The sequence below is a fragment of the Trypanosoma rangeli genome, assembly GCF_003719475.1.
Source record: "Trypanosoma rangeli strain AM80 chromosome Unknown Tra_15.4_contig_00056, whole genome shotgun sequence".
Classification (NCBI taxonomy): domain Eukaryota; phylum Euglenozoa; class Kinetoplastea; order Trypanosomatida; family Trypanosomatidae; genus Trypanosoma; species Trypanosoma rangeli.
Genome location: NW_021705801.1, coordinates 1 through 13,873, shown reverse-complemented (window position 1 = coordinate 13,873; position 13,873 = coordinate 1). Strand labels below are relative to the sequence as shown.

General features: G+C 48.1%; 11 protein-coding genes across 11 annotated transcripts, besides 11 other annotated features; all 11 read left to right on the top strand.

Annotated features, from left to right (window-relative positions):
• Positions 1 to 259: 259 nt before the first annotated feature.
• Positions 260 to 284: a microsatellite.
• A 483-nt stretch (positions 285 to 767) lies between these two features.
• TraAM80_02447 (uncharacterized protein) lies at positions 768 to 1,595 on the top strand (the record flags this gene model as incomplete). Its single annotated transcript, XM_029379450.1, has 1 exon — positions 768 to 1,595. One exon carries the CDS (start codon positions 768 to 770, stop codon positions 1,593 to 1,595), a length of 828 nt encoding a protein of 275 aa, XP_029240664.1.
• A 595-nt stretch (positions 1,596 to 2,190) lies between these two features.
• Positions 2,191 to 2,215: a microsatellite.
• A 275-nt stretch (positions 2,216 to 2,490) lies between these two features.
• Positions 2,491 to 2,511: a microsatellite.
• A 104-nt stretch (positions 2,512 to 2,615) lies between these two features.
• Positions 2,616 to 2,993, top strand: TraAM80_02446 (uncharacterized protein; the record flags this gene model as incomplete). The annotated part of the gene is made up of 1 exon (XM_029379449.1): positions 2,616 to 2,993. One exon carries the CDS (start codon positions 2,616 to 2,618, stop codon positions 2,991 to 2,993), a length of 378 nt encoding a protein of 125 aa, XP_029240663.1.
• Positions 2,994 to 3,522: 529 nt separating this feature from the next.
• Positions 3,523 to 5,298, top strand: TraAM80_02445 (GPI alpha-mannosyltransferase III; the record flags this gene model as incomplete). The annotated part of the gene is made up of 1 exon (XM_029379448.1): positions 3,523 to 5,298. One exon carries the CDS (start codon positions 3,523 to 3,525, stop codon positions 5,296 to 5,298), a length of 1,776 nt encoding a protein of 591 aa, XP_029240662.1.
• A 219-nt stretch (positions 5,299 to 5,517) lies between these two features.
• Positions 5,518 to 5,567: a sequence feature (A-rich).
• A 370-nt stretch (positions 5,568 to 5,937) lies between these two features.
• On the top strand, positions 5,938 to 6,420 carry TraAM80_02444 (uncharacterized protein; the record flags this gene model as incomplete). Its single annotated transcript, XM_029379447.1, has 1 exon — positions 5,938 to 6,420. The coding sequence occupies one exon, from the start codon at positions 5,938 to 5,940 to the stop codon at positions 6,418 to 6,420; it is 483 nt and encodes a 160-aa protein (XP_029240661.1).
• A 168-nt stretch (positions 6,421 to 6,588) lies between these two features.
• Positions 6,589 to 7,635, top strand: TraAM80_02443 (uncharacterized protein; the record flags this gene model as incomplete). The annotated part of the gene is made up of 1 exon (XM_029379446.1): positions 6,589 to 7,635. The coding sequence occupies one exon, from the start codon at positions 6,589 to 6,591 to the stop codon at positions 7,633 to 7,635; it is 1,047 nt and encodes a 348-aa protein (XP_029240660.1).
• Positions 7,636 to 7,639: 4 nt separating this feature from the next.
• Positions 7,640 to 7,687: a microsatellite.
• A 552-nt stretch (positions 7,688 to 8,239) lies between these two features.
• Positions 8,240 to 8,258: a microsatellite.
• Positions 8,259 to 8,360: 102 nt separating this feature from the next.
• On the top strand, positions 8,361 to 8,771 carry TraAM80_02442 (protein phosphatase 2C; the record flags this gene model as incomplete). The annotated part of the gene is made up of 1 exon (XM_029379445.1): positions 8,361 to 8,771. The coding sequence occupies one exon, from the start codon at positions 8,361 to 8,363 to the stop codon at positions 8,769 to 8,771; it is 411 nt and encodes a 136-aa protein (XP_029240659.1).
• Positions 8,772 to 8,890: 119 nt separating this feature from the next.
• TraAM80_02441 (protein phosphatase 2C) lies at positions 8,891 to 9,232 on the top strand (the record flags this gene model as incomplete). The annotated part of the gene is made up of 1 exon (XM_029379444.1): positions 8,891 to 9,232. The coding sequence occupies one exon, from the start codon at positions 8,891 to 8,893 to the stop codon at positions 9,230 to 9,232; it is 342 nt and encodes a 113-aa protein (XP_029240658.1).
• A 132-nt stretch (positions 9,233 to 9,364) lies between these two features.
• TraAM80_02440 (putative protein phosphatase 2C) lies at positions 9,365 to 10,069 on the top strand (the record flags this gene model as incomplete). Its single annotated transcript, XM_029379443.1, has 1 exon — positions 9,365 to 10,069. The coding sequence occupies one exon, from the start codon at positions 9,365 to 9,367 to the stop codon at positions 10,067 to 10,069; it is 705 nt and encodes a 234-aa protein (XP_029240657.1).
• A 61-nt stretch (positions 10,070 to 10,130) lies between these two features.
• Positions 10,131 to 10,157: a microsatellite.
• A 45-nt stretch (positions 10,158 to 10,202) lies between these two features.
• Positions 10,203 to 10,229: a microsatellite.
• Positions 10,230 to 10,484: 255 nt separating this feature from the next.
• Positions 10,485 to 12,164, top strand: TraAM80_02439 (uncharacterized protein; the record flags this gene model as incomplete). Its single annotated transcript, XM_029379442.1, has 1 exon — positions 10,485 to 12,164. One exon carries the CDS (start codon positions 10,485 to 10,487, stop codon positions 12,162 to 12,164), a length of 1,680 nt encoding a protein of 559 aa, XP_029240656.1.
• A 197-nt stretch (positions 12,165 to 12,361) lies between these two features.
• Positions 12,362 to 12,406: a sequence feature (A-rich).
• Positions 12,407 to 12,638: 232 nt separating this feature from the next.
• Positions 12,639 to 12,671: a microsatellite.
• A 37-nt stretch (positions 12,672 to 12,708) lies between these two features.
• Positions 12,709 to 13,281, top strand: TraAM80_02438 (small subunit ribosomal protein S9e; the record flags this gene model as incomplete). The annotated part of the gene is made up of 1 exon (XM_029379441.1): positions 12,709 to 13,281. One exon carries the CDS (start codon positions 12,709 to 12,711, stop codon positions 13,279 to 13,281), a length of 573 nt encoding a protein of 190 aa, XP_029240655.1.
• Positions 13,282 to 13,377: 96 nt separating this feature from the next.
• Positions 13,378 to 13,399: a microsatellite.
• A 177-nt stretch (positions 13,400 to 13,576) lies between these two features.
• Positions 13,577 to 13,873, top strand: TraAM80_02437 (fructose-bisphosphate aldolase, glycosomal; the record flags this gene model as incomplete). Its single annotated transcript, XM_029379440.1, has 1 exon — positions 13,577 to 13,873. A coding segment is annotated over one exon (297 nt), but the record flags the coding sequence as incomplete, so codon positions are not given.

Genomic DNA, 13,873 nt, shown 5'->3' with positions numbered 1-13,873 from the left:
TGTTCGATTCTCTTTTATTTTGTGTCCCTCTTTTTATTTGATTTTCACTTGGCTTGTGCAACGTGGTCCGTTCAGTTAAAGGTGCCGGGCGTGTGTGCGCGCCTGACGTGATTCCTATTAATAATAATACAAGAAAAAAGGAGGAAAGCGAGCGAGGCAAATCGTGACAGGGAGAAGGAAAGATTATGTAGCATTCTCCTGTACGTTATGCAATCGGTGTGGCCCCGTCTTGCGCATGAAGGAGATGGGAGTGAGCGCGGAGAGAGAGAGAGAGAGAGAGAGAGCAAGGAACCACAAAGAAAAAAAAATGTCAAAAACGAAGAGTAAAGGTGAAGGTGGGCCAATGTGGGGAATATGTTTTTTTTTGTTTGTTTTGTTTAACTGAGGGCGGCAACTCACAAGATGCCTGATTTTTTTTTTTGCTTTTGTTCATTTTTCCTTCTAGTCCCTTCGCTCTTCCCTTTGCTCTCATCGCCTCATTTTCTCTCCCTCTCGGTGCCTCTCATCACCTCACCCCTTTTACTACCATGAAAATGTTGTTCTAAATTGCAAGGCGGGTGGGTGACCTCTGGGGTCCCCACCAAAGAAACCCTCCCTCAACTACATTTATGCGGCCTAATGTTACATAGTACACTCGCAGTAGTTTGTGTCTCTCGCCCTCGCTATCTTTCTTTCTCTAGCTGTGCTCAGCACGCCTATATTACTGACATTGACGGCGGGGAGATAAAGAACTGGCCTGCGCGAGTGTGCCTGAGAGCCGGAAGAGAATGCTTCGCCTTGTGTGTACAAGGCGCCGTCAGGCGGTCGCACTCTTCACCATGAAAAGCTTTCGGGCCCGACAGAAGATTCTGCTGACTCCACAGAACGTAACGACTGTATTCATGGAGAAGTTGGACCCGCAGGATCGTCTGCTGCGGCAGTCTAGTGTTGGCGCAGGGGCCAGTCGTATTTTGGTGCTTGACAAAAAACAGCGGGTTCGCGGGGTCTACCACCCTCTGCTATGCCTTCCGTACCCAATTGATGGTGCTGGCGTGTTGGGAATTCCTGTGGAGTCGTATCTGCAGCGCATTCAGCAAAAACAGCGGGCTGCTGAGGATTTGGCGGAGGGGTGCACATTTATCGTGGTTGCTCATGCCAATGGCCTTGGTTTTGCTGTTTACGCGGCAGACGGAGGTGTCTGTTTCCCCCTAGTGAACATAAAGCTCCCTGCGCAGCGAGGTACGGGCCTAGGCATGATGAATGAACGTGACATGGTTCCTTTTTTAGAAACGACAAGTCTCGTGGAAGATTTTGCAGATGTTATGACAGAAAGCTACACGGAACGTGTACGCCCCTGTAGCACTTTCTTTTTCTTGTCAAACGCCAATACGTCCATTTCTTTTTCTGGTATTAAGACGGCGTGGCAACTGCGGGGTTACGTTGACACGTCACCTCTAAGCTTTGAGGACAAGCGGTGGGTCTCGCTACCAGACATGGTTGCTCAACGGGATCGTAACACGTGGCTCTACTGTCGCGATGATAAGGGTGACAAGGTGGTTAGTGAAAAGGGACTTGCCGCGGGGGTGAAAGTGGGGATGCTAGAGCTTGATACATGAAGGACCTAATAACTGTGAACGAGAAAATTAGACTTCTAAAAGGACATGCTGAATTCCTTTCAACACACAAGCATTTTTTTTCTTTCTTTTACACTTTCTTTGTTGTTGTATACCTACATTGCGTGTGTCTGTCTGTGTGATGCTTTTGTTTGTCTCGTCCTACTACATCATTGCTGTACTCTTCGTTGTCATCGCTACTGCGTAAGGAATGGGGCGCGTAAGACGAGACACAGTGAAAATAGAAGGACAGAGGTGGTTGGAGTGGGGTGGGAGAGAAAAACACGTAGGTGTGGAGTCTACCTCAATCACTTTATAGAGTGGGGAAGGCGCTGACGATGTTACCTCATCACCGTCGCTCACACTTTCTTTTGGTGTGTGCAATGTGGCAGAAGAGGGTGGGTATGCATGGAGTTTTTTGCCCTCGCGCGCGCTCTGTCTAGCGCACCGGTAATCCCTCATATTGAAATACGTACGCATCATAAATTTTGTTCTTTTTTAAAAAAAAAATTTTTATGCTCTTGTTAGTATTGTTGCTGGGGAAGGAAAGGAAACTGAATGACGAGAGCATGTGCCTGCGTCGCAGGCAGCCGCCTGAGAAGGAGGGAGGGGGGAGGAGGGAGTCTATAGAGTGGAGAATAGAAGACGCAACGTTGAAGGGAACGAGCTACGTGCGATGCATCCAGAGATCATGAGTAGTGGAGGGCGGATCAAACCGCGCAGTACTTGCCAATGTACCTCTTGCTTTTGTCGCTCTTCTGGGCTTCCCAGCTACTATGACCGGCGTGACTTGGTACAATTGCATGTTTATTCTATTGTTTTCGATTTCCTTATTCTTTTTTTTTTTTGTGTGTGTGTGGCAAAGTGTCTGTTTCGCAGGAGTAGGAACAACAAAGTAATATACATATATATATATATAGTGGGGGTGGGGGAGGGGGGAGGAATTGGCGCAAGAAATGCGTCGCGGGTGTCAAAGTTCCATCATCTTCTCTATCTCTTTATGTCCTCTAGTCGCACCTTCCCATGGCATCATTGCCTGCAAGGGCATCGTGGAGAACCGCATCAAAGCACTACTCTAACCGTACTGTTGAGGAGACAAAAGCTGAGCGAGAGGCACAGATAGAGAAGTCCGGGCATCCCGATCTGCGTAATCGCAGGGAGGAGCTGAGCCACCTCACACACCACTGCGGCTATGAGTATGTTCCTGAGTTTCAGCGGTGGACAAACGGCATGATGGCCGTATACAGTGATCCTCAAGGGTGTATGGTCATGACATGGCATATCATTACCACCGCATCTGGAAAGCGAAAAGTCCTACACGGTGTGGTGTTGAGGACGGCAGCGGAGCTTTTGAGTTATGCAAGATTCATCCAAGGTAGAAGCCATGTTTCTGGCAGTTGAGCTAATTTCTCCATCCATTTCAACTTTTCTGTGCGTGTGTGTGTGATGTAGTGGTGGGGGCAATTAGGATAGAATGAGGGGATGTGGAAGGGTATTGGTCGGGAGGTGTTGGGGGGGGGGGGGTGGTTACGTTTGACCGCTCATTGCTTGTAGGCACAGAGTAAGAGGAGTTGGCAGACAAGTGTGTAATAAGGGGAGAAGGATGCATGGAAATGTTGCTCAACTGCCTTATTATTATTACTATTAATGGCCCGTTGTGTAGTGCGATGTTTTTTTTTCCATTTTGTTGGATGATGTGGCATGAACTTCAGTAATTTAGTTTGTTATTATTATTATGCGTCTGCGCCACCTTTTTTTTGGTTTTTGTTTGTTTGCACTGTACGCACCGTCGTCCAGGAGTTTTTCTCTCCGCGTCCACGCGTATGTCAATTTAAGTTAGATGGCGAACCATGCCATTTCGTGAAATGGCAATTGGCAATTACTTCTCCCCCTTCTATTTCCCTGTAGTCGAAGTTGTTTGCGTCGTACAATGAGCACCACAAGTCGCAGCGAGATGCCTCAAAGAGGCAATCAATTGAGGAATGTGAGCGAAGCTTCTGATATGAGATTGTGCGCCAATGACTTGTTGCGTTTACCATGGTATGGCATTCTCCTTATTTTCCTCTACCGTCTGCTGCTCTGCCTAAGCACCCAGACTGCAGAGTCGCCAGACGAGTGGTGGCAGAGCACAGAGGTTGCCTACAATATTGTATTTGGCAAGGGACATCTTCCGTGGGAGTGGCACGTAGGCTTGCGCTCTGTAGTCTTCCCAGGCATGTTGTCCATTCCATTTTTTATGTTGAAGCTATTAGGTCTTGACTCAGCGTGGGCAGTGTGGTTTATTGCACGTCTTATGCAATCATTTGTCATAACAGCTATCGACTTTTTTGTCTTTCGTTTGGGAGGATTGCTGGATGTGGAATTGCGACAAGCGACAAAAAATGCGGTTGGTGCGGGAAATTCGTCAAAATCAATTATGTTTCTCTCAAAGAAGGTGACTAAGGGGAGAGCGTTGGGTAGGTCTGTCGCTCACTTTGCCCTATTACTTTCATTGAGCAACTGGTATATGTCTTATGTTGGAGTTCGTGTTTATGGTAACGTGATGGAAGCGTTACTGGTCCTTATGGCGGTACAACAAACAAATTACACGGGATTTCTTTTACTCAGTGGATTGGCATGTGTCATTCGTGTTACCTCTGGCGTCGTTCTTTTTCCACTTTTATTTTTGCATGCCTTATGGGCTGTGCGGGAAGGAGGAGTACGGAAGGGTCTAATGCATATTATCTTCCGGGGACTTTTGATATTCTTGGTTGTGTTTGGTGCTCTCGTGTTGTGTGACAGCTTATTTTATAATAAACTGATTGTCACGCCCATTGTGTTTCTACGCTTCAATGTGCTGCAGAACTCCAGCCGCTTCTTTGGGGAACATCCATGGTATTTTTATTTGGTTTTATCTCTCCCCGGCCTTCTGGGACCGCATTTTATCTTTACTCTCTTTGCACCGCTTGTGATGTACCTTGATAAGACGAGTAAGGTGGTGAAACGGCATATGCTCGGTTTGATTTGCATTATATTATGGTCTATATTTTGTTACTCCTTAATTTCTCACAAAGAGAATCGTTTTATTGTGCCTGTAATGCCAATTGCTTTTGTGGTGACAGCCTTTGTTTTGGCACGGTTGTACGATAAGTCACGCGTTGTGCGTGGCCTTCATCGTGTTTTTCTCGTGTTTAACCTTATACTGTTCCTTGTGGGAGCTTATGTCCACCGCAGAGGTGCGTTGGACGTGATGTCGGAGTTGAGACATGGGCCGAATATTGACCGTGTCGATATCATTGCACGCTGCTATATTACCCCCGGGTACAGTTTTGTGCACGGCAAGGTGAATCACTTGAGTCTCATTGACTGCTCTATGCGTCTCAATCCCGATACGGGGCTACCTGAGCTCACGGAAGACAGTATGTTCCAACGGTACCCAAAAGACTATGTCTTATGGAAATATGACGGTGTGCACACGTTTAACGTGAGTGATCCCGAGCAAAGACGCAATGCTGATGAATTGGGGCGAGTAGTTCGACCCAGTTCAGCACCGTATCCAGACGTTATCGTGACGTTTCACAGCACTGCCAAAAAAATACAAGGGCCATTTCTGGAAAAGCATGGATACAAACTTTACAGGTCCTTTATTCACACACCTTTGTCATTTGACTCTTTTGAAGACGTGCATTTAGAAATGTGGGTTCGAAAATTAGTCAAGTATAATTGAGAGATAGAGAAAGAGTTTAGAATAGGTTAAAAAAAAAAAAAAACTGGTCAGGTGGAGTGTTGATATGGCAGGTGTGCGTACCTATGGTAGAAGCATGGGAGAACTTAGATTAGTCTCTTTTTGAAGGGGGTAACACTTTTTCCTAATTCACACACCGCATCATTCACTTAAGTGATCGATATTTATTTGTGGTACGCGTGCGCTACGTATTTGTGTAGATTTATATGTGTTATTGTTCCGTTTTAAATTTTGTTGTTGTCTTTTTTTTTTTATCTTGGTACGAATGCAGGTGTGAATGCGTGGCGGGAGAGCGTGGTGAGGGCCGCGGCACACGTATGTCGGAATCGGAGGGGCCGCAAAAGGCAGCCGTTGCCCTTCATCTTCAGGAACAAGATGACTCCGTACTGTGTGCCTTTCGGCCTGACTTTTTTAATGGAGCTCGCAAGGGTGCGGCGTGTGATGCTGTTTTTTACGGCTTGGTTCTCCCGTCGGACGTATGTGGAGTTGAGGGAAAACCTTAGAGATCACGAGACGAGTGTTCTACGCCATCTAGGCCGCGGCAAGTGGACAATTTCACTTGGATTTTGAACCCGACCTTATTTGACACTTGGCTGTGTTTCGCTAGCGCTAACGGTACTGATGAAGTCGGTCAAGTTTACACTTGCAAACTACCGTTATCAGGAGCTTGTCATGGACGCCATTGGATTCACGCTGCTGGAACAGATGTGCGCCGACTTACCGGAGGGGAAGGAGAAACTTGGGATATTTATTGATGAGGTTTTGGCAGACCTGAAGGCAGGACCAGTGTCGCCCTCTGGCAGCAATGCGAATAGCTACAGCCTTCCTTACAAAAATGTTACAAGTACACTCATGCAAGGAGCGTCGCCGTTGCGTGAGCGAAGCCCCCCGTCCTTCTGGGATGGGATGGCGGTGGGTCTCCTGGGCTCTGTCATGGACTGTTACCTACCGTCAAAGCCGCTCCAGAGTTACTACGGCATGCGGTGTGGGATGGGGCGTGTGACATCAATAAAACATGATAACAACTCTTTTCTTTTTTTGGTTATTTTTTCTGCCGAAATGGATCTCGCAGCACAAAGGGATGGATGCAGCATTTTGTTTTAAACGTGCGTGCCTTGCCTCACGATAGATAGGCTAAAAAAGAATATTTTCTGACCCTTTTCTTTCCCCACATCCTTTGCACTCTCCCCCTTCTTATCCTGCTTTGATTCATGTGATGCGTGCCCCTCTTTATGGGTACTGATGGTGAAGGGGTGGTAGGTTGATAGTACAATGGTGGTATTTGTTATGGGTGCCCCAAGAGGCAAAAATGGCGCCCCCGCAAACCGCCCGATCATATCTAGCTTACGCGATGTTTTGTATCACCAATGCATGCACGCCACAAACAACTCTCAGAAGAGCTTGGAAGTATTAAATTCAAGTGCTTCCACCTCTGATAAATTTCTCAGCACGAGTAGTCAAACTATACCCATGCTTCGTCAAAGTTATGCCGATGCCATTGATGAGGTTTTTGAGGCTGAACGCCTGTATGAAATCCGCAGACAAAAGGAACTCATGCTGCAGGCATATTTGCATGAATTAGAGGAATTGGTGAACACACCTTCCCTAACACGAGGACAGTCTGGTAGTGCGCTTGAATCTGACTCTGTCATGTGTTTCTTCCGCTGGACGTCACCATGGAAGCATTCCTATACCCCTTCTTCCTTTCATACTGGGCGGGCTTTACTCTACATTCATGAGTCTTCTCAGCTAGCGCCACTCGTACCTTGCCGAGGTGACCTTGTTTACGCCACTCTCAAACACCGGTCCGTTGCCATCAGCGGTTTCTCTGAATCTTGTTGCCTTATGGCATTGCCACTGACGTTGCCTCCCATGGATGCGGAGAGGTTTGCCACAATAGCACTGGAGGAGATGATGGCACGGCACGAGCTGCTGCTTCGCGAGGACCGCTTACGACAGCGGATTAGCGGTAGAGAGGTGGGCGCTTTTTTGCGAGTGCAGCTTGTCATCCGCACCAATGCACGCTTTCATCAGACACGGCTCTCCTCCTTGGAAGGAATACGGCGCAAAGAGTTAGAGTACCTGAGGGATGGAATCTTCCAACGTGCGAAGAAACAAGAGGAGGAGCATCGCAAATTTATGTACCGTCTACCACCGGAGCGATTGATGCCCCTTAAAATCCCAACTTTAACATCTTCTGGACATCCGTATGCGCCCACCGCTGTGGACCACGAAGTCGCGCGAGCATTGGCGGTGGAAGAAAGAACCTGGAAACTGACAGGAAGGCGGAAAAAGTCTTTCTTTCCGCCGATTGTGTGATGTGAAGAAAACAAAATATAAAAAAGAAACAACAATGTACAAAAAAAAAAAAGTTGCGTTTATATGATATATTGAGTGCTTTCGGCGGAAAGGTTTTCTTCTTCCAACAAAGTGTAATGGGGAGTGGAGAAAATGCTTTTCTGTGTCCCTTCTCGTTCCAACGCCGGTCCACGTCACATCACACAACAGAGCAAGACAATAAACAAGAGCATTATTGTTATGAGAGTAAATTTAGTTTATTACTTCGGTTGCGTGTTGTGTGTTTTTCTTTGCGCTTCATAATATATATATTTTCCGTGTGACTAAAAGGGGTTTTGGCGCGTTGCAAACGTATGGGGAAACACGGGAAGGAAAGTTTTTAAATATAACGTATATGCATGCATATACTTTTGTGCGGGCGGATTCTTTGAAGTTGGCAACTTTGCACTGTTTGCCGCCGTGTACAGTTTTCCCGAGTCTTGTTTCTTATTGTTTCAGTACAGAGGGATATCTTGTTTTTTTTTCCGGTATGCCTCTTTTGTCAGATCTCTTTTGCACCGCTTACTTCAGTTTGACGGATTGAAGACGTATCTGCGTAAACGTTGTTTTTTTAAAAAAAATATATTTATTATTATTATTATTATCAAAAAAAAAAAAACATAAACAGGGGTACTGGTGACGAAAAAGGGAAGATGAAATAGTTGCAACTGAAGCAAAAAAAAAAGCAAAACAACATTCACGTGTCAATGTTTCAGGCGTTTCCACTGCAGTACAAGAAGATGACACGGCTTTTAGTGCCTTTCCTTAACCTTGGTGTCTGCGAAGTCTTGAACTGCCCCACTAGGGATCATATGAGCTCCTTCACTGTTCATAACACACGCAACTGTGGTGCCCACGTGGTCATGACTGGAAGCAGCAACAGCAGCTTGGAAGCCGCCGCTTCACCATCGATCTCGTCTGTTCCGTTCATGTCAGAGGTTGTGGCTGGCGGTTTGTGTGACAGCTTTACCGGAAATCAGTGCTCTCGCTACGTTGGGAGCTATCTTGCTCGTGCCCTTGGTATGCACACTGTGCTGTCGGAAGGCACTGCCCAGCTCCGCCGCGAGTTAAAGGATGACCCCATTATCGATATAATGATGTCTGCGCTATATTTGTGAACGGTTGCTACATAGTAGAAAGTTACACGCCGACAAAGGTACACCGCCTGGGTTTTGTTGTGTGTTTTCTGAGCGGGAAATGCAGTAGTACGCCATGTTTGCCGATAATGCGTTTATGAATGCGTGCCGAAAAAGTGAGGTGGCTGGTGGGTTCATTGAAAAAAATGTGCTGCGGAATAGCGAGGCAGCCAACAGTGGGTGTCGAGCAGTGTGAGCGAAAGTATGAGGTGCGTCATGGCGCTGCTGCGCCACTCTCTATGCAAGGAGAGGCAAAAACAATAGCGTCTAACAACACCGGGAATGAGCGCGGAGCCGTGCCGCCGACGTCACCTTTCTGTCTCGATGTGCTTGTGAGCAGTGCTGGGGACTCACATGCATTTGGTATAGCGCGGAACACCTTCTCCTCGGGCTTTCACGATCCTTGGGACGCCACACGAGAGCCTGTGGTCTCGTTGAGCTGAGATCACAAACCACTTCAGACGCAGGAGCTTCGTCGAATCCTTAGTGCTGGCGGAGTTTTGTGGTCTGACGTGGGCAATGTCATTGACGGAGAACCTTTTTATAATGTCTCCAGAAGCGTTGGGCATTGGTCAATGAAATGTGACTCATGGAAACCACCGAGCGAGCAGAAGATTATTGCATTGCCAACGTGCTCTTCCTGGGAAATGCTGCCAGGGGATGTGTTGATTCTTTGTAACCATGCGGTGTTTGAGACACGTTGTCAGGAAGAATCCTCAATGGACGAGGTTGCCAAGGTTGTCGGATGTGAACTTGATCACGAGGCAGCTCCAGAAGAAGCCGCTGCCGCGTTGTGCAACTATACCATTCGGTTTGGTGCTAGACACTCACTGCAGGTGATGATTGCTGTTGCGACGGCAGCCAACTCCACCCATGTACCGTGCGAGGTGCTGGAGCAGGAATGGGTGGTTCCTGGACCCATCTACGAAGAGCCGTGCCGTCGCTCACGGGAGTATCGAGAAGCGTCGCTGGTTGACTATGAGCGCTGTGGAGTGTCTTTGGCAAAACTCCTGGAATTGCGCTGGCGTCAAGTGAGAAACCTACTTCCATCCCGCCATGCTATCCCATTGATGGCGTACTATGGAGAAGAGTGTTCCGTCCTCCATGAAATGATGGACGAAGAGGCTCTGTTGTTCGCGCATGAATCTTTGCCCCCTGACGGTTGCAGTGAGGAGATATTGATGAAGTATGACAAGGCACAGATGCGGAGAACGTTTGAGAGAATAGCCAAGTCGCTTGTGGCTTCAAGTGCCCCAACAATGGCGGAGAGTGCAGGTTGATTTCAACAGATAAGGCTATGTGGAGCGGTGAATGCTGATGACGATGTTGCGGCGTGCACGCATATATATATATATATATATATATTATCCCTACACTACATTAGTGTCTTTTGGTTTCACTTTTCTTCGCTTCGGGTGGGGGGGGGGGGGGGGGGGGAGGTAAAATAAGAAGGTGTTTGCTGCGCTTTTTCTGCTTATATCTATCTCTTTGTCTTTGTATTGGGAGGTACTGTTTCTTTATTTTTGGTCTCAACAGTACCGAAGCCTCATTATCGTAATACGAACACCACAGCGCGAAAAGGAAGGCAATAAAAAAGAAAACAAGGAACGTGGTGGAAGCCGCGCCAAGGAGGATTACTGTTTGCTGAACTTTTTTGTGTGGTACAGCGCCTTCGTCATATAATTCATTATGAGGATGAATAGTCTGGGCGATAATAGGGCACTGTTGCATGTCCTTTCTCTCTCAGAGAATACATCTCGGAGTCCTGATGATATTCTCGCTAGTGCAATCGCGGGTGGCGTTGTCAGGGTCTTCGCTGATGAGAAGAAACGATATATTGACGCGGTGCTGCTTCCTTCTTCACTTGACCTCACGACCTTAGCAACGTTCATTACAGATGGCTTTTTTACGCCCTTTCTTCGCTCTGCTCTGGGCGATCATCTGCCGCGGTACACGATCCTGACAGAGTCAGGTTGCTTTGAGCTGTTGTCCCTACCAGTGCTTCTGTTTCCTGACTGTTTTTCGTCACCGCCCTCACCAGAGGTCATACTTTCCAGAAACTCATCCTCTGAAGGCATCTCCATGGTGTCCGCGTCCGCGCTTCAGGCGGAAGTAGTTGACGTTGTGCAGCTTCACCAGCACCGTTCTCAGGTGGGACTGTTACTTCTGAAAAGTGTAAATGATGTTTTGCGAGATGCGGAAGTGTGGAAACTGAGGGTATCCAGAGAGAAGACACCGACAGGAAACTCTGAACTGCCCGCCATCAATGCTGTAATGGCGCTTTTCTATGAGGCAAAGATGCTGTTGCTCTGCTGTATTGTGAGTACCCAGAAGGCGTACGCAGTGGGAGTGAAGCCTTGCGCTAAGGGCCACAATTTTGCACAGAATTACTTTAGTGAACTTTTTACGTTGGATGAACTCCGTGGGATATTCGACCACCGCGGTCGGCCCTCCGCGGAGGATGTGGAAAAGTGGTACGACGCCAGGATGCACGCGCTGATTGGAGAGGCTTTCATGAAGGAGGGCGAGCTGCAAGAATATGTTAATGGGTTGCAGCAATCATTGGCAGAGGATGAGCGGCGGATAACAGGAGCCCCGATATCCCTTATGCATCGTCCGCACGATGCGGCGAGCACGACGCTCATTCACCTCCCGTGTGTTCACTGCGAACTTCCAAGACTTACATTACAACCCGGTGAGATGACGCTTCTCCTGTTTGACTCTGCAGGCGTGTCTCTGCTATTTGATGCGGAGCCATCAAAGCTGTGCCTGCTGCTACGCCGCTGCGCGTCCGTGAAACTGACGGCGTCGCAGCTGCGAAGTGCGGATGTACAACTGGCGAGCTTCCCTTGGAGTCAGCTTTGCGATGCTGTCGTGAAGTCTGTTGAATATCATCTTTCCAACGATAAATTCTTGTCACTCTTGCTTGAAAAAAATAGTTCTATTCTACTGATATTGGTGCAGTGGCTAACAAAGGTACCCACAGTTGTTGACGACGCGACAGTTGTGGGCTTGAATGAAGCAAGACGGCATGAGGCTTTGGGTGCGTCCATGGCAGACCACATCATTGAACACGTCATTTTCTCCTCCTCCTTTGGGGCCGCTAGCGCGCAATTCATACGTGGGGCGGTGGGCTGCGCTGCACTGAGCGAGGCACTTTTCTATGCATGGGTGGATCGCTCTCTAACCGAATTGGAGAACAAACCACCAGCGTTGATTGGGCTCTTTGCGCTTGTTGTTGTCTTTTTTCTTGCGCAACGAGGATGGGACTTGCCAGAGGCAACCCGCGAACCTGCCATCCGGCTCTGCGCACAACATAAGCAGCAGCCAGATTGCCTTACCCTGCTCAACCACCTCCGACGCCATTCCCAGTAGCTTCCATACAAGGAGGAGAATGCGAATAAGGAAAGGGTTCAAGCACGAAATGTGAACGCATTTCATTGCTTTGAAATGGCAGTTACCACAGAGGGGCCATTTACGATGACAAGAATCATCACAACCAGAACAATATGCCGTTGATGTAATACTACATGGGGCCGCATCTGCTGATTCACCCTTTCGTATGACTCTTGTTTTATTTTTCGTTGTTTCTTGTTTCATTCTTTGTCTTTGTTTTTCCCAGTTTTTACTGCTTTTCATGTTTGAACCCCCCTCCCTCCATTGCCGTACGTTGGTGCGTAAAATATGTTTACGTGATGGGGCTGTGCTGTTTACAGGAGTGTGTTGGCTATCGCCTCTGGCAGACTGATTATTTTGTGCATCTTAGCCCCCACTTTTATTTTAATTTTTACTTTCACTCCCATTTTTGCTGCACATTTGTGCCCGTGTGACTCTCTCACCGCCCCTCGTCACACACACACACACACACACACCAAACACACAACGTCACTCGCAAAACTCAAAAGGAAAAGGCTGAAGCATGCGCAACTACAACAATTTCAATCGTGTCTGGAAGGCGCCGCGCCGCCCGTTCGAGAAGGAACGCCTCGACCGAGAGATGAAGCTGTGCGGCCAGTACGGCCTGCGATGCAAGCGTGAGATTTGGCGTGTGAACATGACGCTTTCCAAGATGCGCCGTACGGCCCGTCTGCTGCTGACGCTGCCTGAGAACCACCCGCGCCGTCAGCTGGAGGGTTCCGCCATCATGCGCCGCTGCCACGACTATGGCTTCCTTGAGGAGGAGAAGGACAAGCTCGATTACGTTCTTTCCCTCACCGTCCCCGACATTCTGGAGCGTCGACTGCAGACCGTGGTGTTCAAGCACGGCCTTGCCAAGTCCGTGCACCACGCCCGTGTTCTCATTCTGCAGCGCCACATTGCTGTGGCCAAGCAGATTGTGACAATCCCGTCGTTCATCGTCCGCGTGAGCTCTGAGCACCACATTGCCTTCGCTGATGCCTCACCGTTCGGCAACGGCCGCGCGGGACGCGTGAAGCGGGTGAAGAGGAAGGCGGCCAAGAAGACTGCTGCCGGCGGTGACGACGACGAATAAGGTGCGCAACACCCACTCAGCCAGTCCGATTCATTTTAGCATTAAATATTTTACTTTCTCCAAAAAGAAGAACAAAAATTGTCAAGACACAAGCAGATATATATATATATATATATATTTGCGTCACTTCTGTCAAAAATTACTACAATCAAAGCCTGACAGTAAAAGAAAAAAAAAATCATCCTTTTTCAATGATTCAATATTTTTTTGTCGTGAAATTGTAATAATGAGCAGTAAGAGAGTCACACAAGGAAAAACAAAATAACAGTTAAATCATTCAGCAGCACAAACAATTATGGCTAAGCGTGTGGAGGTGTTGCAGACGCAGTTGCCGGCGTATAACCGCCTGAAGACGCCGTACGAGGCGGAGCTTGTTGCGACCGCCAGGAAGATGACGGCTCCCGGCAAGGGGCTGCTCGCTGCCGATGAGTCCATTGGTTCTTGTGCGAAGCGCTTTGCTCCGTTTGGCTTGAGCAACACGGAGGAACATCGCCGCCAGTACCGTTCGCTGATGCTTGAATGTGAGGGGATGGAGCAGTACATCAGCGGTGTCATTCTGCACGATGAGACGGTGTATCAGAAGACAAGTACT